Below are 16,180 nucleotides of genomic sequence, written 5' to 3'. Positions count from 1 at the left end.
GCCATAAAAAACGTGGAAATCGTTTCTATAGATTACTACCAGATAATTACTACTATAATTAGATAATAACTATATACTAGATAATTAGATAATTACTACTATATAATTACTACCAGATATCACCACAAGAGGGCGATGTTTGCCATAGAGCACATCAATAATTTCACCTACTAAAAATAACCACGAGATGGCGCCGTAGTATAAAGAACGTAGAATATTTATAATACAAAAATGTCAATACCAGATATTACCACAAGAGGGCAATTTTTTTTAGAGCCCATCAATAACCTCACCTACCAAAATAAACCACAAGATAGCGCTGCAGCTATAAAACAATCGTGGCATTGACACAATAGAAAGGTTTCGATACAGGATATAACCACTAGAGGGCGATGCTGTCTATGAGACCTGCAATGTTCTTGCATTATTAATGACGCAGTGCATCTTGGGATTTGTAGTCATACATTGGAACGCAAGATCAGGGGTTGAGTGAAACGCATAAACCGGAAGTGCTTATGTTTGGCAGCTGTGGCTCCGGGTCGAACAGTTGGGACCCGGCTCAGGAGGTGACAGCCATTGTTTATCAGGTCATGTGACCGGCTCAGGCTATTAGGTAACATTCTGGCACCTGTCCCATAACAACCAATCACAGCGCTTCTTTCATTTTGTATTCGCTACTGGTTGCTATGGACAAGGCTTTTCTGACCATTTATTTTTATTGGAGATTTTCTTTATAATTTGTTGTTTCTTGTTCTTCTTGACAATTATTTTATTAACCCCTTCGCTTTGGGCGTCAGAAACAATGTAATAAGTGCATAGCCCACGGCTGTCCACACAATAGCGGGGGCACCACTGTCCTGCACTGCCTATTACTGGAATAGGAGCGAGCAGCTTCCACAGCAGACGTATCTGGTGGCCCAAATGCTGCAGAGTTTCTGTCTCCTGTCGCCAGAAACCCACAAAGCAGAGACCGGGCGCAGGTGTGAACCTGCCCTAAGCAATACACAGTAACCCAGTGGGGTTTTATAGGATTGTTGGAGGAAGGAGCAAACCGTGCACAGAAAATCCTTCCCCTCCTCTGTGAACAGAGGCAGCCTTGGCAACCAGGGTGGCAAAGGCCTGAGGACAGACCACCCACCATTTCTGGAAGGGACGGCATACTACCTTCCACAGTACAGGCCTCCCTGATAGCAGGTTAGATCCACGTGGAGATGGATACCTTGGAGGTAATGAGGACCTTGCGAGGACCCTCAGAGATCACGATCAAACAGTCCGAATGAAGAAATTAATCCATGAGACAAACAGACCCAAATTGCCTGAACAATGTCAAGGCAGTGAATAGAGCCAGGCAAAACGATGGAAAGACTATTTCCTTCTTGAAGTGAAACAAGGAAGTAACCTCGGGGAGGAAAGATGTAAGGGGATAGAAAACGACTGTCTGTGGAGAACGAGGAAAGGAGAGAAGATAAAGAGAAATACTACCTGAACCCAGAGTCTTCGCTGTACATCGGGTCACTTCTTCGGTGACCTTGCACAAGGGAGCGGGGTCACCAGCCCTCCAATGCAGAAAGTGGAGACTGAGTGATCAGTGAGGCGATCAAAAGGAGTGCAGCGTACACACGGACGTCACCCACTGCACCTTTAAGAAAAAGAAATACATTTTAAAAAAGCAGAAAATCTGCATGAAGGTCATGTCTGCCTCCTACGGACACTAGGCTAAAACTGGCTAGCATAGCGTGTGAGGAGCGGGTATAGCTCAGAGGTGGAGCCGACACGGTTTCCTAGTGTCAGCTTCCTACTGGGCCTATTTTTTTATTAGAAGAAGAAGAGTCAAGGCTGCATAAGATTCCATCTCTCACACGAAAAAAGAGCACCTGGGCAGCCATGCATATCTGGGAGGATAAGATGCTTCTTAAAGGATTGTCATTGATGACTTACACTGGTTCCTCTTCACTGAATACCAGCACTGTACTTTGCGTAGAAGCTGTGATTGGAATTACAATTCAACTCAGAAAAACAAGCAGCACCCAAGCACCTGTTCCATGGGGATCTCACATATCACAGCCTCATTGATCAGATATTAACACCTTCTCATCATACGCCGTACTATTACGGTGGATGACAAATATGGAGGCCGCAAGTGTTATAAAGCAAAGACCTGACACTAATGCATTATGACCCTCAGCGCCTTGGTCAAGGTTGACAGCAGCATTATTTTTCGTAGAATTGGTGGCACCTGGAATTAAATCCATGGCCGGCGTTTCATTACTATGATAGCCGGGAGTCTACTGGAGGCTCACAGGCTTGTCTGACATATACTTCTATTACAGGTACTCTATGCAGCCTGTAATAGAAGTGCCGGCATTTTGCTTTGCAATGCATTACATTAGTAATCAGACACCCTGGAGTTCAAGAACCCTAGAGGATGAAATGAATACAGTATAAAAGTAAAATATAAAGAAATTCTAAATTAAAATTTCAGTTAACCCCCCCCTTTTCCCTAGAATACATATACAGGTATCCCTGTGTCCGAAAACACCTGTCTACAAACTTACAAAAATAAGATGCACACTAGCGGGAAGAAAAACCCTCAAAAAGTGCTAAATGACTGTTATTTTGATAAAAATTTGAATAAGAAGCAATCTGGCCCGAAAGGGAAAAAAAAAAAAAACTCTGCATCCCTGTACATGGAAATATTTAAAAAGTTACATGTGTCAGAATAAAAAATATTTTTTTTTTGCAAAGTTTTGGATTTTTAAGAGGTGAAAGTATAAATAAACTATATAAAATTTGGTATCATGGAAATCGCACTAATGCTAGGTTCACACCTGCATTCACAGAAAGAAGGAAAGACAGAATGTGGTTGGGGAAACCTAATCTACTTTAAAAAAAAAAAAAGGTTACCTGCAGAAACCGAAGGGCTCGTGCACACGGAGTTAACGCGAGCGCATTTTAGCAGAATACACGTGTAAAAATAACATTCCCATTGACTTCAATGAAATCTTTTACACGTGTAAAAAAAACGTGTAAAAAAAGTTGCGTTTTTTTGGCACTTTTTTTGATGTTTTTCTTAAACATCACGAGCACGAGCCCTTATGCCCAGTTCACAATAGCGCTTGTATTGCATCCGCAAGGAGTCCGCATGGAGACCCCCCGGACGGAATGCAATCGCAGGCGATGTGCTTGCAAAGCACATGGAGCCCATAGACCAGGGGTCCTCAAACTGCGGCCCGAGGGCCACATGCGGCCCACCAAGCACTTCTGTCTGGCCCAGCCGACAATGTCGGCAGGCGTGCATTTATAATGAAGCTCCAGGGGAGCTCAGGCCAGGCCATGGAGCGCACTTCACTTTACCTATTGGAGGGCACCGCTCCCGATGTCTGTGCATTTGCTCTGACTCCGGCCCCCTATTTAAAAAGTTTGAGGACCCCTGCCATAGACTATAATGGGCTCCGTGTGCTTGCTGTGCACTGCCCGCACGAATGAATTATGCGGGCAGTGCGCGGCAAGCACACGGAGCCCATTATAGCCTATGGGCTCCATGTGCTTAACTACACAGCGCTTGCATTAGCGTTGGTATTCCGTCCGGGGGATCTCCACGTGGACGGAATACAAGCGCTAGTGTGAACCAACCCTTAGATTATAATGGAGTCCACCAGGTTTCCACACTGCCTGCAGCGAGTTTTAATAGAATACAGATGACGTCAATTTAGCCGCACAGTGAACTTCTGCAAAAATCAAGCCCGTGAGAAAGTCGCACAAATGCACTTTGTTTCCCATTTACACCCAACTCTGAATTTTTTTTCAGCTTCCCAGAATATTACTTATATTATATAATGTATATATTATTCACACAGAATATTAATTGGTACCATTAGAACAATTTTTCCTGCAAGCATTAAGCCGTCATAGCTCTGTGAAAGGAAAAATAAAAGTTATGGAATTTGAAAAACGGGGAGTCAAGAAGGAAAATTGAAAATTGCCTATGGTGGGAAGGAGTTATCCACAACTCCCAGAAAACCCATTTACATGGTAGATCAAGAAAAATCTTTCTGAAGCTTCTGTTCCATGAACGCAGCCACATTTACATGTAGACAAAAATTTTTGCAAGTTTTTAAAAGATTTTCTTAAACCATCTTAGTAGGGTCACGATTTCCTTATTGTGGACAGATTATCAGGCAGGGAGGGGAGACTCCGTGTCTGGGAAGATAACCCGACCACAGTAAGGACATCATGGCTGGGTTTCTGACAAGTCCCAGTCCATAGAACATTCCTGTCTTCATGTTGTATCCTTCGGCAACCAATTAAGACAACAGATGTCACCATTAAGATCTTTAGGCTGCCTTCCCACGGAGTTTGCGCTCCGCTCATTCTGAACGTAAAGTCGTTCAGAGTGAGCGGCGTAAAGCAGATCCCATTGACTTGACTGGGTGCCGGCATACGCGCGCTACCCATTGAAATCAATGGGAGGCTTTTTTACCTATTGCTTTCAATGTGATACACGCGTATGCCGGCACCCATTCAAGTCAATGGGATCTGGTTTACGCCGTTCACTCTTGAACGAGTTTACGTTCAGAATGAGCGGAGCGCAAACTCCTTGTGAAGGCAGCCTTAGATATTTTTAAAGGGGTTTTTCCCCATCTCAGTGTTGGCAGAGGAGTGAGTGGTGTCACTTGTCCTATCACACAGGTCCGCGGTTATGGAAACGATGTCCAAACAATGGGAGGAATATGTTCACACAGCAGACAAACAAAGCAGCATCTGTAAAGCAATACATTTAGGAAAAGTCTTCCATTTACATAAGCTAGCAGTAGAGATAGGATCCTTGAGATGGGACAACTCCTTTAAATGACATTTTCAAAAACTATTTTAACTCTTAATAGTCTGCAAAGGAAAATATTGTTATGTTCATGAGAAAACTCGATAATGTAAAGTCCCAGAAAGAAGGAAAGACAGAATGTGGTTTGAGAAGTCTTTATTAAACAGCTATTCTAGGAGGCCCCATAGATGGAGTGACAGATGCAGCTAACAGGTAATACTCACATTCAATGGAAATGACACAGGATTCTTCTGACCACTGAAATCCTCTACTTTTGTGTTCGTTCACAACTCCTTGCACTTTGGCACTTCATATAGAGCAGTCTGTTCTCAGACTCCTGGGTCCCAACTTGGTGGAACTTTATTTCCTGTTAACATTTTAATCCAAATTGTAAAACTTATTCAGAGATAATGAGATATCCAGGTCTTTAAGATGTGGACAGTGATACCCTTGTATATTCCGGCTGCTGTACTAGAATATAAAACACTACACACTATATACACACGTGACCTGTAAGGAGTCATGGGGGCAGGTGCTGATTATGGTCACCCAACCATAGGCCAGATATGTCATTACAACAGCTTAGACACCATCGGGTACATATGGAGATGAAGCCCAGTCCAGTTTACATTATTTCACTGCACACGTACCAGCTATGTCAGCATAAGCCATCTGTGGCAGTATCCACCCGGCCAGCCTGAATCTTTTGAGGTTGGCTCCACCCCCATGACTCTTCACTATTAGAAATAAAAAAAACTTATGTACTATCGTTAAAGTATTTTTTTATGCATCATGACGTATTGATCAGCATATACCATAGTGCCATATTGTCATTACCTCCTGCATAACAGGATGGTGTCAGTTTGGGGACCTAAACCTTTCTGACATTATATATATATATATATATATATATATATATATATATATATATATATATATTCCTCCTTCTTCTGTCTGTCCATATTGTATATTTTACTCCCAAGGACATGACCTTGTGTCTACTAGGGAAACTACATTATGGGAAGACATACAGCCATGGAAACTTTGAATGCAAACTCCTTGGCTTTAGGTTTTCTTTGTTTGTTTCAAAAGCGAAATCAGACCCAGCTCAGGAGACGACACATATATAAGTATACAGTAAGACATGCAGTTTTCAAAGAAAAAAAATAATGTTAATATCAGGTCCTGAGGCACATATAAATTCAGGGTCTATGGTAATTCACCTAAATATATAGTTCCCTGATCATGTCACCCCTCCCCATTTATTTTTTCAGGCCTAAATTCTAATCTAATTTATACATTGTATACTAATAACTAATTCATCTACACCAAGACCCTCAGCTTCTCCCCAGCTACACTGTGACCACCAGCCCCTCCCCATCTATGCCCTGACCACCAGCCTTTCCCAAGCGCTAATAGCATAATACTGTAACACACGATGGTGATGAAATAGATGATTGAAGGCTCACCTTGTTGGGTTGTGACAGTTCACAACCACTATGCAGGCATGCACAATTGACTCTTATAGAGTAATCGGACCCCAGTAGCAGCAGCCGGCCTCAGGAACGCATTGAACAGGATCATGTGTCAGGAACAGGTAGAAGAAAAGAAGGCAATAGACGCGCTGGTCCAAACGTGAAAAGTTTTTACGTGTTTCGGGTACAGACTCCTTTCTCAAGTGTTTCTATCAAGTGAGAGAAAGGAACCTGTTCCCGAAACGTGTCGTGTGCCAATAAAGCTTTTCACGTTTGGACTAGCGCGCCTATTGAACTCTTTTCTTCTACCTCTGGATCTCATCTATACTGTGCCCACCAGCCCCTCCCCATCTATGCACTGACCACCACCACTCATAAGATATGAATATGTGAATGATACCTCCCCTCTCCCAACACCTTCACCTTGCTGATGTCTGGTGCCTCCAAGGAACCGTTCCCTTCATCTGACATCTCACATGTCCTCCTGGCTAGACACCATACATGCAGCCCTCACTTTTTGGGGTACACCGCCAGTAACACCATCAGACAGCAGATTTTGGTGGAATAAACCATTAGATGGGAATTTCCGGGCAATGTTGTTTTATATGACAGCCTTCCTGATTCACAAAGACAACTTGAGTCTATAAGAACACAAACCCTTGGACAGAAAGTCCCTGTGTTCTATGGAGCAATGTCCTGAGTGCGTGGTGGAGGCTCAGCGAGGAACTATTTAGTTCTATGATGGGGCATCTTTGCAGCAAAACATTTTATTTAGTTAAGTCCAGAGAGGCATGGATATATCTCAGATACGTTTTCTATCTGCTAAACTTTGGGGGCAACGAAGTCTAAAACTCGTGCAATGACATCATGTGACCCATATAACCAGAAGGCAGCCTTTATATCTTCTGGAGTCCACAGTACGATCACCAGGGCAAATTTATTAATACTGTCCTAAAATAAACTATACAAAAACTGACCAACGATATCAGACTAGCAATACATCTGGTGCAACTCGATTCTTTGTGCCATCTCATGACTGGCATTTTTAAAAGGGGCTCTATCAGCAAAATTTTGCTGTATGAGCCCCACATATGCGTGAATAGCCTTTAAAAAGACTATTAAGGCTCCGCTAATCTTATTTTAAACCCCGCCCCCGTTTTAAAATAAAACTATAAAAACATATATGTAAATCATACCATTGCATGCACAGGGCGCTGTCGTGCACGATCCGACGTCATCTTCGGTCCCGCCTTCCTCTTCTTTCTTCTTCCAGCGACATCCTCCTGTCCTGTCTCTTCTCCGCCTTCATCTTCTATTCTTCTGGAGTGAAGACGTTCGCGAGCGTACTGCGCATGTTTATGTCGTTCTAAGGGATACCGGCGCCATTTTTGTTGTAGTTCTAAGTATCCCTTAGAACTACGCGAGCATGCGCAGTACGCTCACGTACGTCTTCACTCCGGAAGAACAGAAGATGAAGGCGGAGAAAAGCCAGGACAGGAGGACGTCGCTGAAAGAAGAGGAAGGCGGGACCGAAGATGACGTCGGATCGTGCACGACTGCCCCCCGTGCATGCAAAGGTATGATTTACATATATGTTTTTATAGTTTTATTTTAAAACGGGAGCGAGATTTAAAATAAGATTAGCAGTGCCTGAATAGTCTTTTTAAAGGCTATTCACGCATATGTGGGGCTCATACAACATAATTTTGCTGATAGAGCTCCTTTAACAACATTTTGCACACACAAAAAAAAATATGGAGCATTTATAAATCACATCGTAAATGTTCTAAAAAAGAGGTGTGGCTAAGAAATATGGCAAAATCTTAAGGAAAATGCATTACGTGTCCACAACACAGTATGGGTTTGGTGCGTCCCATGCACACCATTTTTCTGGCACAATTTGTGGGCACTTTGCTTAATAAATATCCTCCAAAATATTTGGATTATCAAGGAAAAGAATCGCCCTACTCAACATAGAAAGTAACTGGATACAAGTTTTGATGCTCTAATTTAACTCCTTCCTACATCACTTACCCAATTTGCTGGGAAAATGAGGCCAGAAACTCAAAGTCAAACCAATAAGGGATAAAGTGGACTATGCAAAACTAACCATTCGCCGAATCAGTGTTTTAGGGATCGCTGGTACACAAAGCGGACGATCATTATGGGCAGCTTTACCACTGACTGGTCCATATATGCAGATAAACCTTAAGGTAAAATGCTTCAAAGTCCTAAAGTGCTAAAATATAGGTGGCAGGCATTGTGACGTTCCAGCATGGAGGTGGATCAATCAGCCAATTCTAACCCCACGCATGCACAATAGAAGACATTATGTCCAATACTGCTGAATATCCGGATGTACCTTCTGCTAATAACACTATTACTTTGTTTTCTCTTAGAAAGTGTATATTGAGGGAGATTGTGAGGAAGATGCATGTACTATAACATACTGATAAGAATAAGAGCAGTCTTCATGCAGAAAAAAACAAAGTAGAGGCTACATGGAAAACACTTCTAAATGTAATGTGTACCTACTGTGAGTGTGACCACTGGGGCTCTGGACTCCAGCAGTGTCATTCTATTATTAATTATTATTAATTATTATTATTATTAACCTTCCTCCATTTAAGAAAATAACTTTCACAGCATGCTGTAAAATGACATGTCCCGCTTTCACTAGTGCTGACATCTGCTGGACAGTGTGAAAACTGCAATATTTAAGAATTAAGTTCTATATTGATCTGCATGATAAAGCAAGAACATGCCTGAGTAAACCATAAAGAAGTCAAAAGAACTCAAAGGAGTGCCATGTCCCCAAGGTACCTGACCCCCTCCCTCCCCCAAACATCAATGGCCTATGAACCAATGGTCATACATTTAACTTTGGAAATGCCATGTTGGGTGGGCTGTACAAGGGATGAGGGAAGCCACATGAAAGCACTTGGTGGTCTCTTCCCCTCAGCCCAATTTCTACATTAATATACAAGATCAGATCGGCCATCACACATCTCTAATATTCATTGCCAAATATTTTTCGACAGTCTGGACAAATCTTGATCCACATCCTAACAAAACTAAGACTTATCTTTAACCTTAAATTCCTACTTGGCACATGTACCACTCCTAACCTCATAGAATATAAATGTCCTCATGTACAGAAGACTGAGGGTTTTCGCTGGCGTGAATCTGACTGTGCTGACTGAGACGAGCATGAGAACTGAAGTATTTCCCACAGCGCAGGCACGGGAAGACTTTCTTTCTTGTATGACACTTCTGATGCCTTTTGAGATGGGAGTTTCTGGAGAAACATTTTCGACATATGGGACAACAATAGGGTCTCTCTCCAGTGTGAGTTTTTAAGTGCCTATGAAGATATGATTTACACGTAAAGCTTTTCCCGCACTGAGAGCAGGCGTAGGGTCGTTCAGTTTTGTGTATCCTCCTGTGCTGGACAAGGTTCGAGTTGGTAGCGAAACCTTTGCCACATTCACTACAAAAATACGATCTCTCCATTAAGGGAACCTTCCAATCCTTGGTGGGGTCTGCTGAATCATTTAGGTAGTCCTCGCCTGGGGTATCAAAATACGCTTTCTCTTCAAAGTGAATTCGTTGATGTCTTTTAAGCTCGTAATTGCTAATGAAACACTTATCGCACTCCAGGCAAGCGAAGGGCTTGTCCCCTGTGTGGACCCTCTGATGGCGAATAAGATGGGAGTTAATGGTGAAGCATTTTCCACAGTCGGAGCAAGAGTACGGTTTTTCTCCTGTGTGAATCCTCTGATGAAGTGCCAGGTTTGCACTAGTTGTAAAACTCTTGTCACATTCAGAGCAGCGATGCAGCCGGGCCCCTGTGTGGATCTTCTGGTGTAGAACTAGGTTGGATTTGGTGGTAAAACATTTGCCACATTCTGAGCACGGATAAGGTTTTTCCCCTGTGTGTATTCTCATATGTATGGCGAGATTAGAGTTATTTGTAAAGCATTTGTGACACTCGGGGCAGTAATATAAGTTTACCCCTGTGTGGATCCTTTTATGGATGGTAAGATTTGAATTTGTGGTGAATCTTTTTCCGCATTCGGAGCAGGAATATGGCCGCTCTCCTGTGTGTGTTCTTTGATGTATAAGAAGATGCGAGTTCCGGAAAAAACGTTTTCCACATTCGGAGCAGGAATACGGTCTCACGCCAGTATGTATCATCTGATGTCTGTGGAGCTGCGACTTACGTGTGAAGCATTTTCCACACTGAAGGCACATGAATGGTCTAGGCTTGGATGGATACATTTGTCCATTCTGCTGTATATGGTTTACACCCAAATAGATCTCTGACAGATTTTCCTCATCACATAACATTGCTTTCTCCTTAAGATGGTGAGATAGACCTTGTTGAATATTATCTGGTGTACACAAGTCGTCTTCCTCGTCTAGGGTTATCCCTTCAAAGGAAATTGGTGGTACCTTACGATGAGTAGACGGATACTGTGGTCTATGATTTATGGAGGGATATACATCAGTATCTGGGAGATTTTCTTCATCACATGAGACTGACTCCTCCTTAATCTGAATAGTCTGATACTGTGGTGTTGGATCGGTTATTGCATAAATAGTGGTGTGTTCTGGATTTTCATCCTCAAAGGAGAAAGATTCCACCTTAATATAAGAAGTTGGACCATGTTGGTTGGGACCTGTGGGTATATACATCGGGGATTCTGTGACAACATATTTTTCACACAGTTCATCGTCGATATCAGGTGTTAAGAAGTGTTGGCTTTCATTAGATTCTATATAGATGTCGCTGTCGCTAAGATTTTCTTCTTCACTTGAATCAAGTATTTCAGTAACATCCTCCAGACCGTCGACCATACTTGAAGCCTGAAACTTTACTACGCGGATATTGTCATTCATACAGTCTAGTGAAGAGACAGGGATATGGGATGTTCCTGTGGCTTTCCTAAGATCTGTGGAAAAAATTTAAATATTGATCTTACAACACGTTCATTGTACAATTAATAAACACGGGTTTTGCAAACTTACCGCCCATGTGCTTCATCTGCCTGTCCGTGGCAAAACAGATTTTTTTTTTAGCCAGACACAAAGTCGGTCATGCAGAACTTTGTGTCCGGTTAAAAAAAAAAAAAAAAAAACAGTTTCGCCACGGACAGGCAGAAGATGCACATGGGCGGTCACTTTGCAAACCCATAAAAGTGAATGGGTTTGAAAACTGACCGCTGGGTTTCCGTCCCCTATCCAGTTTTTCAGGGCAGAAGAAGGAAACCTGACGAATTGGCTAAACCAGAGACCAGGCGCAGGTGTGAACCTGCCCTCAGAAACCATAATCTTTCATTCCATGAAAATTTGCTGCCGTTTGTTTGGGGGACAATAAATGATGTCAAAACCACCTTGACCTATAAGTTGACTTAGTGGTCATGTAACTACACCATGTACCACCTTATATATTTGAGGAAATCCGTTTACTAAACTATTTAAGAAAAAAAATAAAAGTATCTCCCCTTACCCGGTGATGTGATGGGCTGGAGATTCTCCACTATAATATCCTTATACAGATCCTTGTGTTCTTCTAAATACTCCCACTCCTCCATGGAGAAATGGACGGTGACATCCTGACACCTTATAGGAACCTGACAACACACAATAACAGTCATCACCAGACACATCATCCCTTGTGTTACTGTCTAATGTCCTGGCAGCGCTCACCTCTCCAGTCAGCAGCTCAACGATCTTGTTGGTGAGTTCTAGGATTGTCTTCTCCTGGTTTCTATAACGTATGTGTGAGGGAGGTGAAGGCTCTCTGATGGAGATCTGGCTCCTGTCCCATCCACTTGATAAACCCATAGCTTTCATGGGGTTACTGGATTTTTTTACAGGCCCATAGTTCTGAGAAACAAATATACATGTCAACTTTTTACATTTTATTTCAATGTAGCTTTATAAGACTTTCCTTTTTATGGGCATATAAGACTTTTTGATATTACTTTTTTTTCAACATTGAGAGATGAGATGAACAGAAATCCTCTGAATTATAAGGTTTATGGCATTTATGTAGCCTAAATAAGATAATGATATTACATTAGTGGTTGTTGTGGCTTTCCTCTGCTGATTAGATGAATGGACCTCATCAGCAGGAACTCCCAAGTAGTAGAATATACAGAAAGATTAAATTAAAAGCAATAGGAGGCAGATTCAGAGTCAGAATCCGCTCCCAAATCCAATGCAGATTCCTTCATGTGAACTTGGCCTAAAACCATTTAGGTACTGTGCTCAGAATGGTCTCTGACTGATAATGAGGAAGGGGAGGGGGGGGGTAGGTACCACTAATAAAAGTCCATGGCATCCTCTCTCCTTAGAGTATGTGAAATAACAGGGATAGGAGAATAAGAAATCCTTCTCTCTGTCTTCCCGTCAGCTGCCTGCGTTCCCCTACAAGCTGTCTGAAGTGTAAGCTGCACGTATATGATCTACTTCAGTCATTAATATCTTGGAAAGGTCTTGGTCTTAAAGACCAACATAGGGGCTCTACCCCCTTCAGAGATGGAGGCATTTAAGTGACTGCTACCTCTACAGATTAACAATGGCTCCTGCTCAAGGTAAACTGAAAAGGTGACGATCAAAACTGTCAGAGGTTAATATAGCTCTAGGCCCACTGGATAATGGCGTATTTATTCGTTTTTCTGGGTTCTTTTGCTGGTATTCATGATTAGTAAAAGAAATGTTATAATGATATGGTGGTGTGTTATTTGCTGTGGTATGTAGTTTGAAGTCCTGCCATAGGGAGGATATTATACCTGTCTGCAGTAACTTTTTTTTTTAATTCTATTCCATCTCCAGAATGATACAGGTAACGTTTTCAGTATCGTCTCAATGTGTCTCCTCTGTTATCACACAGCGATTAGGTGATTTAAGAGATAAAATGAAGCATACAATACAAATACTATGTGTGTGTGTGTGTGTATATATATATATATATATATATATATATATATATATATATATATATATATATATATATATATACACACACACACACACACATACAAATATATATATATAAATATATACACACACACTTATATATACAAATTATATATATATATATATATATATATATATATATATACACACATATATATATATATACATATATTATAATATTACTGGTGATTGTTGGAAGCCAATACACAAGCCAGTAGTATAGCCAATGACTGATTCATTCGCTGGCTATGTTTATTGTCCACAGGCTAGATCATGAATGTGTACAGTCCAGATCATCCTCCAATCACTAAAAGGCTACTTACATGGATTATTCTATCCCGAGTGCCTGGGATCTGGTGCACTGGACTGGCTACTAGAGATGAGCAAATCGGTTCATAATGAAACTGAACAATTCTGCATTTGCCTCAAACTAAAATGTCCATTGCGAGCAGATGATATCAGGACCCCGACACTATTATCAGCAGTGGCCCAACCATCACAGCAGCGGCTCTTCTATGATTGGCCCACAGGAGCCCCAGTTTTTTCTAGCAGCCCTGAAAGTGTTTTGCACTAGGTTTTAATCCAATTTAAAAAGATTGTCCATACTCAACTGTTCCCAGTACTCTGGTACCTCCCAGCGTGGTTCAGTCCTGCTTCTCCACCATCCTGTTTTGCAGGAAGTCCTCTCCGTCTCGTATCCCTTTTGTTAGATCACTGATTGGTCCCAGCAGTGACATGCGGAAGTGGACAGGGGAGCAGCAGGAGTGGACCACACTGGGAGACACCAGAGCACTGGGGACAGGCCGGTAGTTTTTCTTTTTTTCACCTTCCACAGCCTAAAGTTAAAAAAAAAAAAAAAAAAAAGTTAATCGGGAACAATCTTGTTTGACCTGAAACAAATCAAGGACCTGAACTGACTAAACCAGAAACGACTCTTGAGATTGTCTTTCTACACAGATTAGGCTCTCATAACTACCAGGGATCTGGTGCGCTGACTGGCTACCTGCATGGTTTAGGCTCTCCTAACTACCTGGTGCATTGATGGCATGCTCCACCCTACAGACCACTCAGCGTTATACGGTCGGTGACATGCTGATGGTGTGTGCTGCTCAAGTACTTTTCACAACATGGAGTTTAATACTTGGAGCATCTTTTCTTATAACTCTGTTATTCCTCCTTTTTATAAAATCATTGACAATGGAGCTACAAACCCTCTGACGGTGCAATTTTTTTTTTTAAATGTAGATTGAGAGCCCCATATCGGGATCACAATGTACTTTTTTTTTCCTATCAGTATGTCTTTATAGAATGGGAGGAAATCCATGCAAACACGGGGAGAACATACAAATTCTTCGCAGATGTTGTTCCTGGTGGGATTCGAACCCAGGACACCAGCGCTGCCAAGGCTACAGTGCTAACCACTAAGTCACTGTGTTGCCCCACCCTCTGACTGTGCAATCTGTGCTGACTGTACCAGACTGTGTAGGGGCACAACCATCTGATGAGAGGAATAGTAACACCCATTAGTCAATGCATTCACACATTTCTAGCAGGAGTAATGGAGGAACAGCCCAATACGGAGTAATAAGAAGTTGTTCTACAGTTGATTTTTTTTTTAGAACGGACATATCAGGAGAGGTGAGAGGTCGGCCCCACCAATGATAGAGGCGCTCAGCTGTGCCTTGTACCTCTTGGTCTACAGTACTAGATAGCCCTCAGACTCCACATGGATTTGATCGCTCAGAGATGAGGGGACGCTGCGGCCCTTTTACTTTAGTGGTCGGTGGGCAGTTCATCACCCCTCACAGCTCTGACCCCGGGGGGCCTCACCTCTCCGGTCAGCAGGTAAATGATCTCCAGGGTGAGGTGCAGCACCCTCTCCGTCACATCCATCTCGCCTGTGTCCATCCTCGGTGCCTTCACCACACTGTATGAGGTCACACTCTGCCCTCCTGCAGGAATAAAACAAGACATATTATCTATAATCATTTCATCATATGACATGACTTCTTCATATTAGTCAGTCAGATCCTGGAAACTCATTGCACCTCACTTAGCCTCTAACTAGCCATTGTGATGTGTCCCATTGTGGTGGAGCAATAACTACAGCGCCCCTACTGGCTGCGGGTGGTTATGACACTAGTAAAGCATCACTGAAGCCTCAGCATCCTGTATGGCGTGAACTGGAAATAACGGGGAGCTCCTACTCCACATCTATAGATGGATGGCCGGGCTAGTCACCTGCGTCCACCGGCACCGAGGACCAGCATCAGCCGCTTCTCTCCTAACTCCTCACCACAGGATGTTTCGCGACCACTTCCGGTCTGGTTTGCGCGCCCCCTTCTTTGCGTTCCGACTTGTGCGTTCCACGGACGGCGTGTGCGATCCGATTATTCTTCCGCTGCACCTCGCTCCTGAGGTTCCGTCCTCTTTCATGGGCGCAGTGACCATGACTATATTCAGGCTGCCTATAGACATATTATCGTGTATATCGTCAGTAGTTGCGGGTCCTGCTGAACAGCTCAGTCTTAAAGGGACATTCCTTTCTTGTATAGTGCTGGCATACTGCTAGGATGTGACACCATTTTACTGAAAGAGGGACAAAATGTGCGTCCCCACCATATAAAGTCCCTCTCCTCGTGCCCCACTGTAAACTGGCAGCAAATATATAGGGACATTAAACTGGGGAAAAGTAAGGCAGACCTCTCCCCCTCCAGCTACCCACGGTTTAATCTCCTCCTCCAGTTGTCCCTAGTTTGATGTCACCCTACTTCTACCCTCCCATTTGAATGTCCACTCCTCCATCTGTCCCCAATTTAATTGCCCCATTCAACTGCCACCATTTTAATGTCCTCCTTCATCTGTCCCCTTTTTAATTCCCCCCTCATCTTCCACCAGC

The 16,180-nt window shown here is 42.8% G+C and overlaps 2 protein-coding genes across 3 annotated transcripts in view; one reads left to right on the top strand and one right to left on the bottom strand.

The window, feature by feature from the left end:
- The window catches only part of LOC142219183 (uncharacterized), a 46,114-nt gene that overhangs the window by 7,544 nt on the left and 22,390 nt on the right, over nucleotides 1–16,180 (top strand). The window lies entirely within an intron of this gene.
- On the bottom strand, nucleotides 8,873–15,596 carry LOC142183040 (uncharacterized). Of its 2 annotated transcripts, XM_075257935.1 has the most exons (5): nucleotides 15,523–15,596; nucleotides 15,112–15,233; nucleotides 12,007–12,186; nucleotides 11,807–11,930; nucleotides 8,875–11,249 (listed from the first exon to the last, which is right to left on the bottom strand). In XM_075257935.1, exons 2-5 carry the CDS (start codon nucleotides 15,187–15,189, stop codon nucleotides 9,424–9,426), a joined length of 2,208 nt encoding a protein of 735 aa, XP_075114036.1. In that variant the 5' UTR covers nucleotides 15,190–15,233; nucleotides 15,523–15,596; the 3' UTR covers nucleotides 8,875–9,423. The 2 variants fall into 2 exon arrangements, with proteins under 2 accessions (XP_075114037.1, XP_075114036.1); XM_075257936.1 differs by lacking the exons at nucleotides 15,112–15,233; nucleotides 15,523–15,596 and adding an exon at nucleotides 14,970–15,017 and having other exon boundaries at nucleotides 8,873–11,249.

This window comes from Leptodactylus fuscus, chromosome 10, assembly GCF_031893055.1.
Source record: "Leptodactylus fuscus isolate aLepFus1 chromosome 10, aLepFus1.hap2, whole genome shotgun sequence".
In the NCBI taxonomy this organism is placed as follows: Eukaryota; Metazoa; Chordata; class Amphibia; order Anura; family Leptodactylidae; genus Leptodactylus; species Leptodactylus fuscus.
Note: the sequence above shows the minus strand (reverse complement) of the source record. Positions and strands in the feature narration are given on the sequence as shown.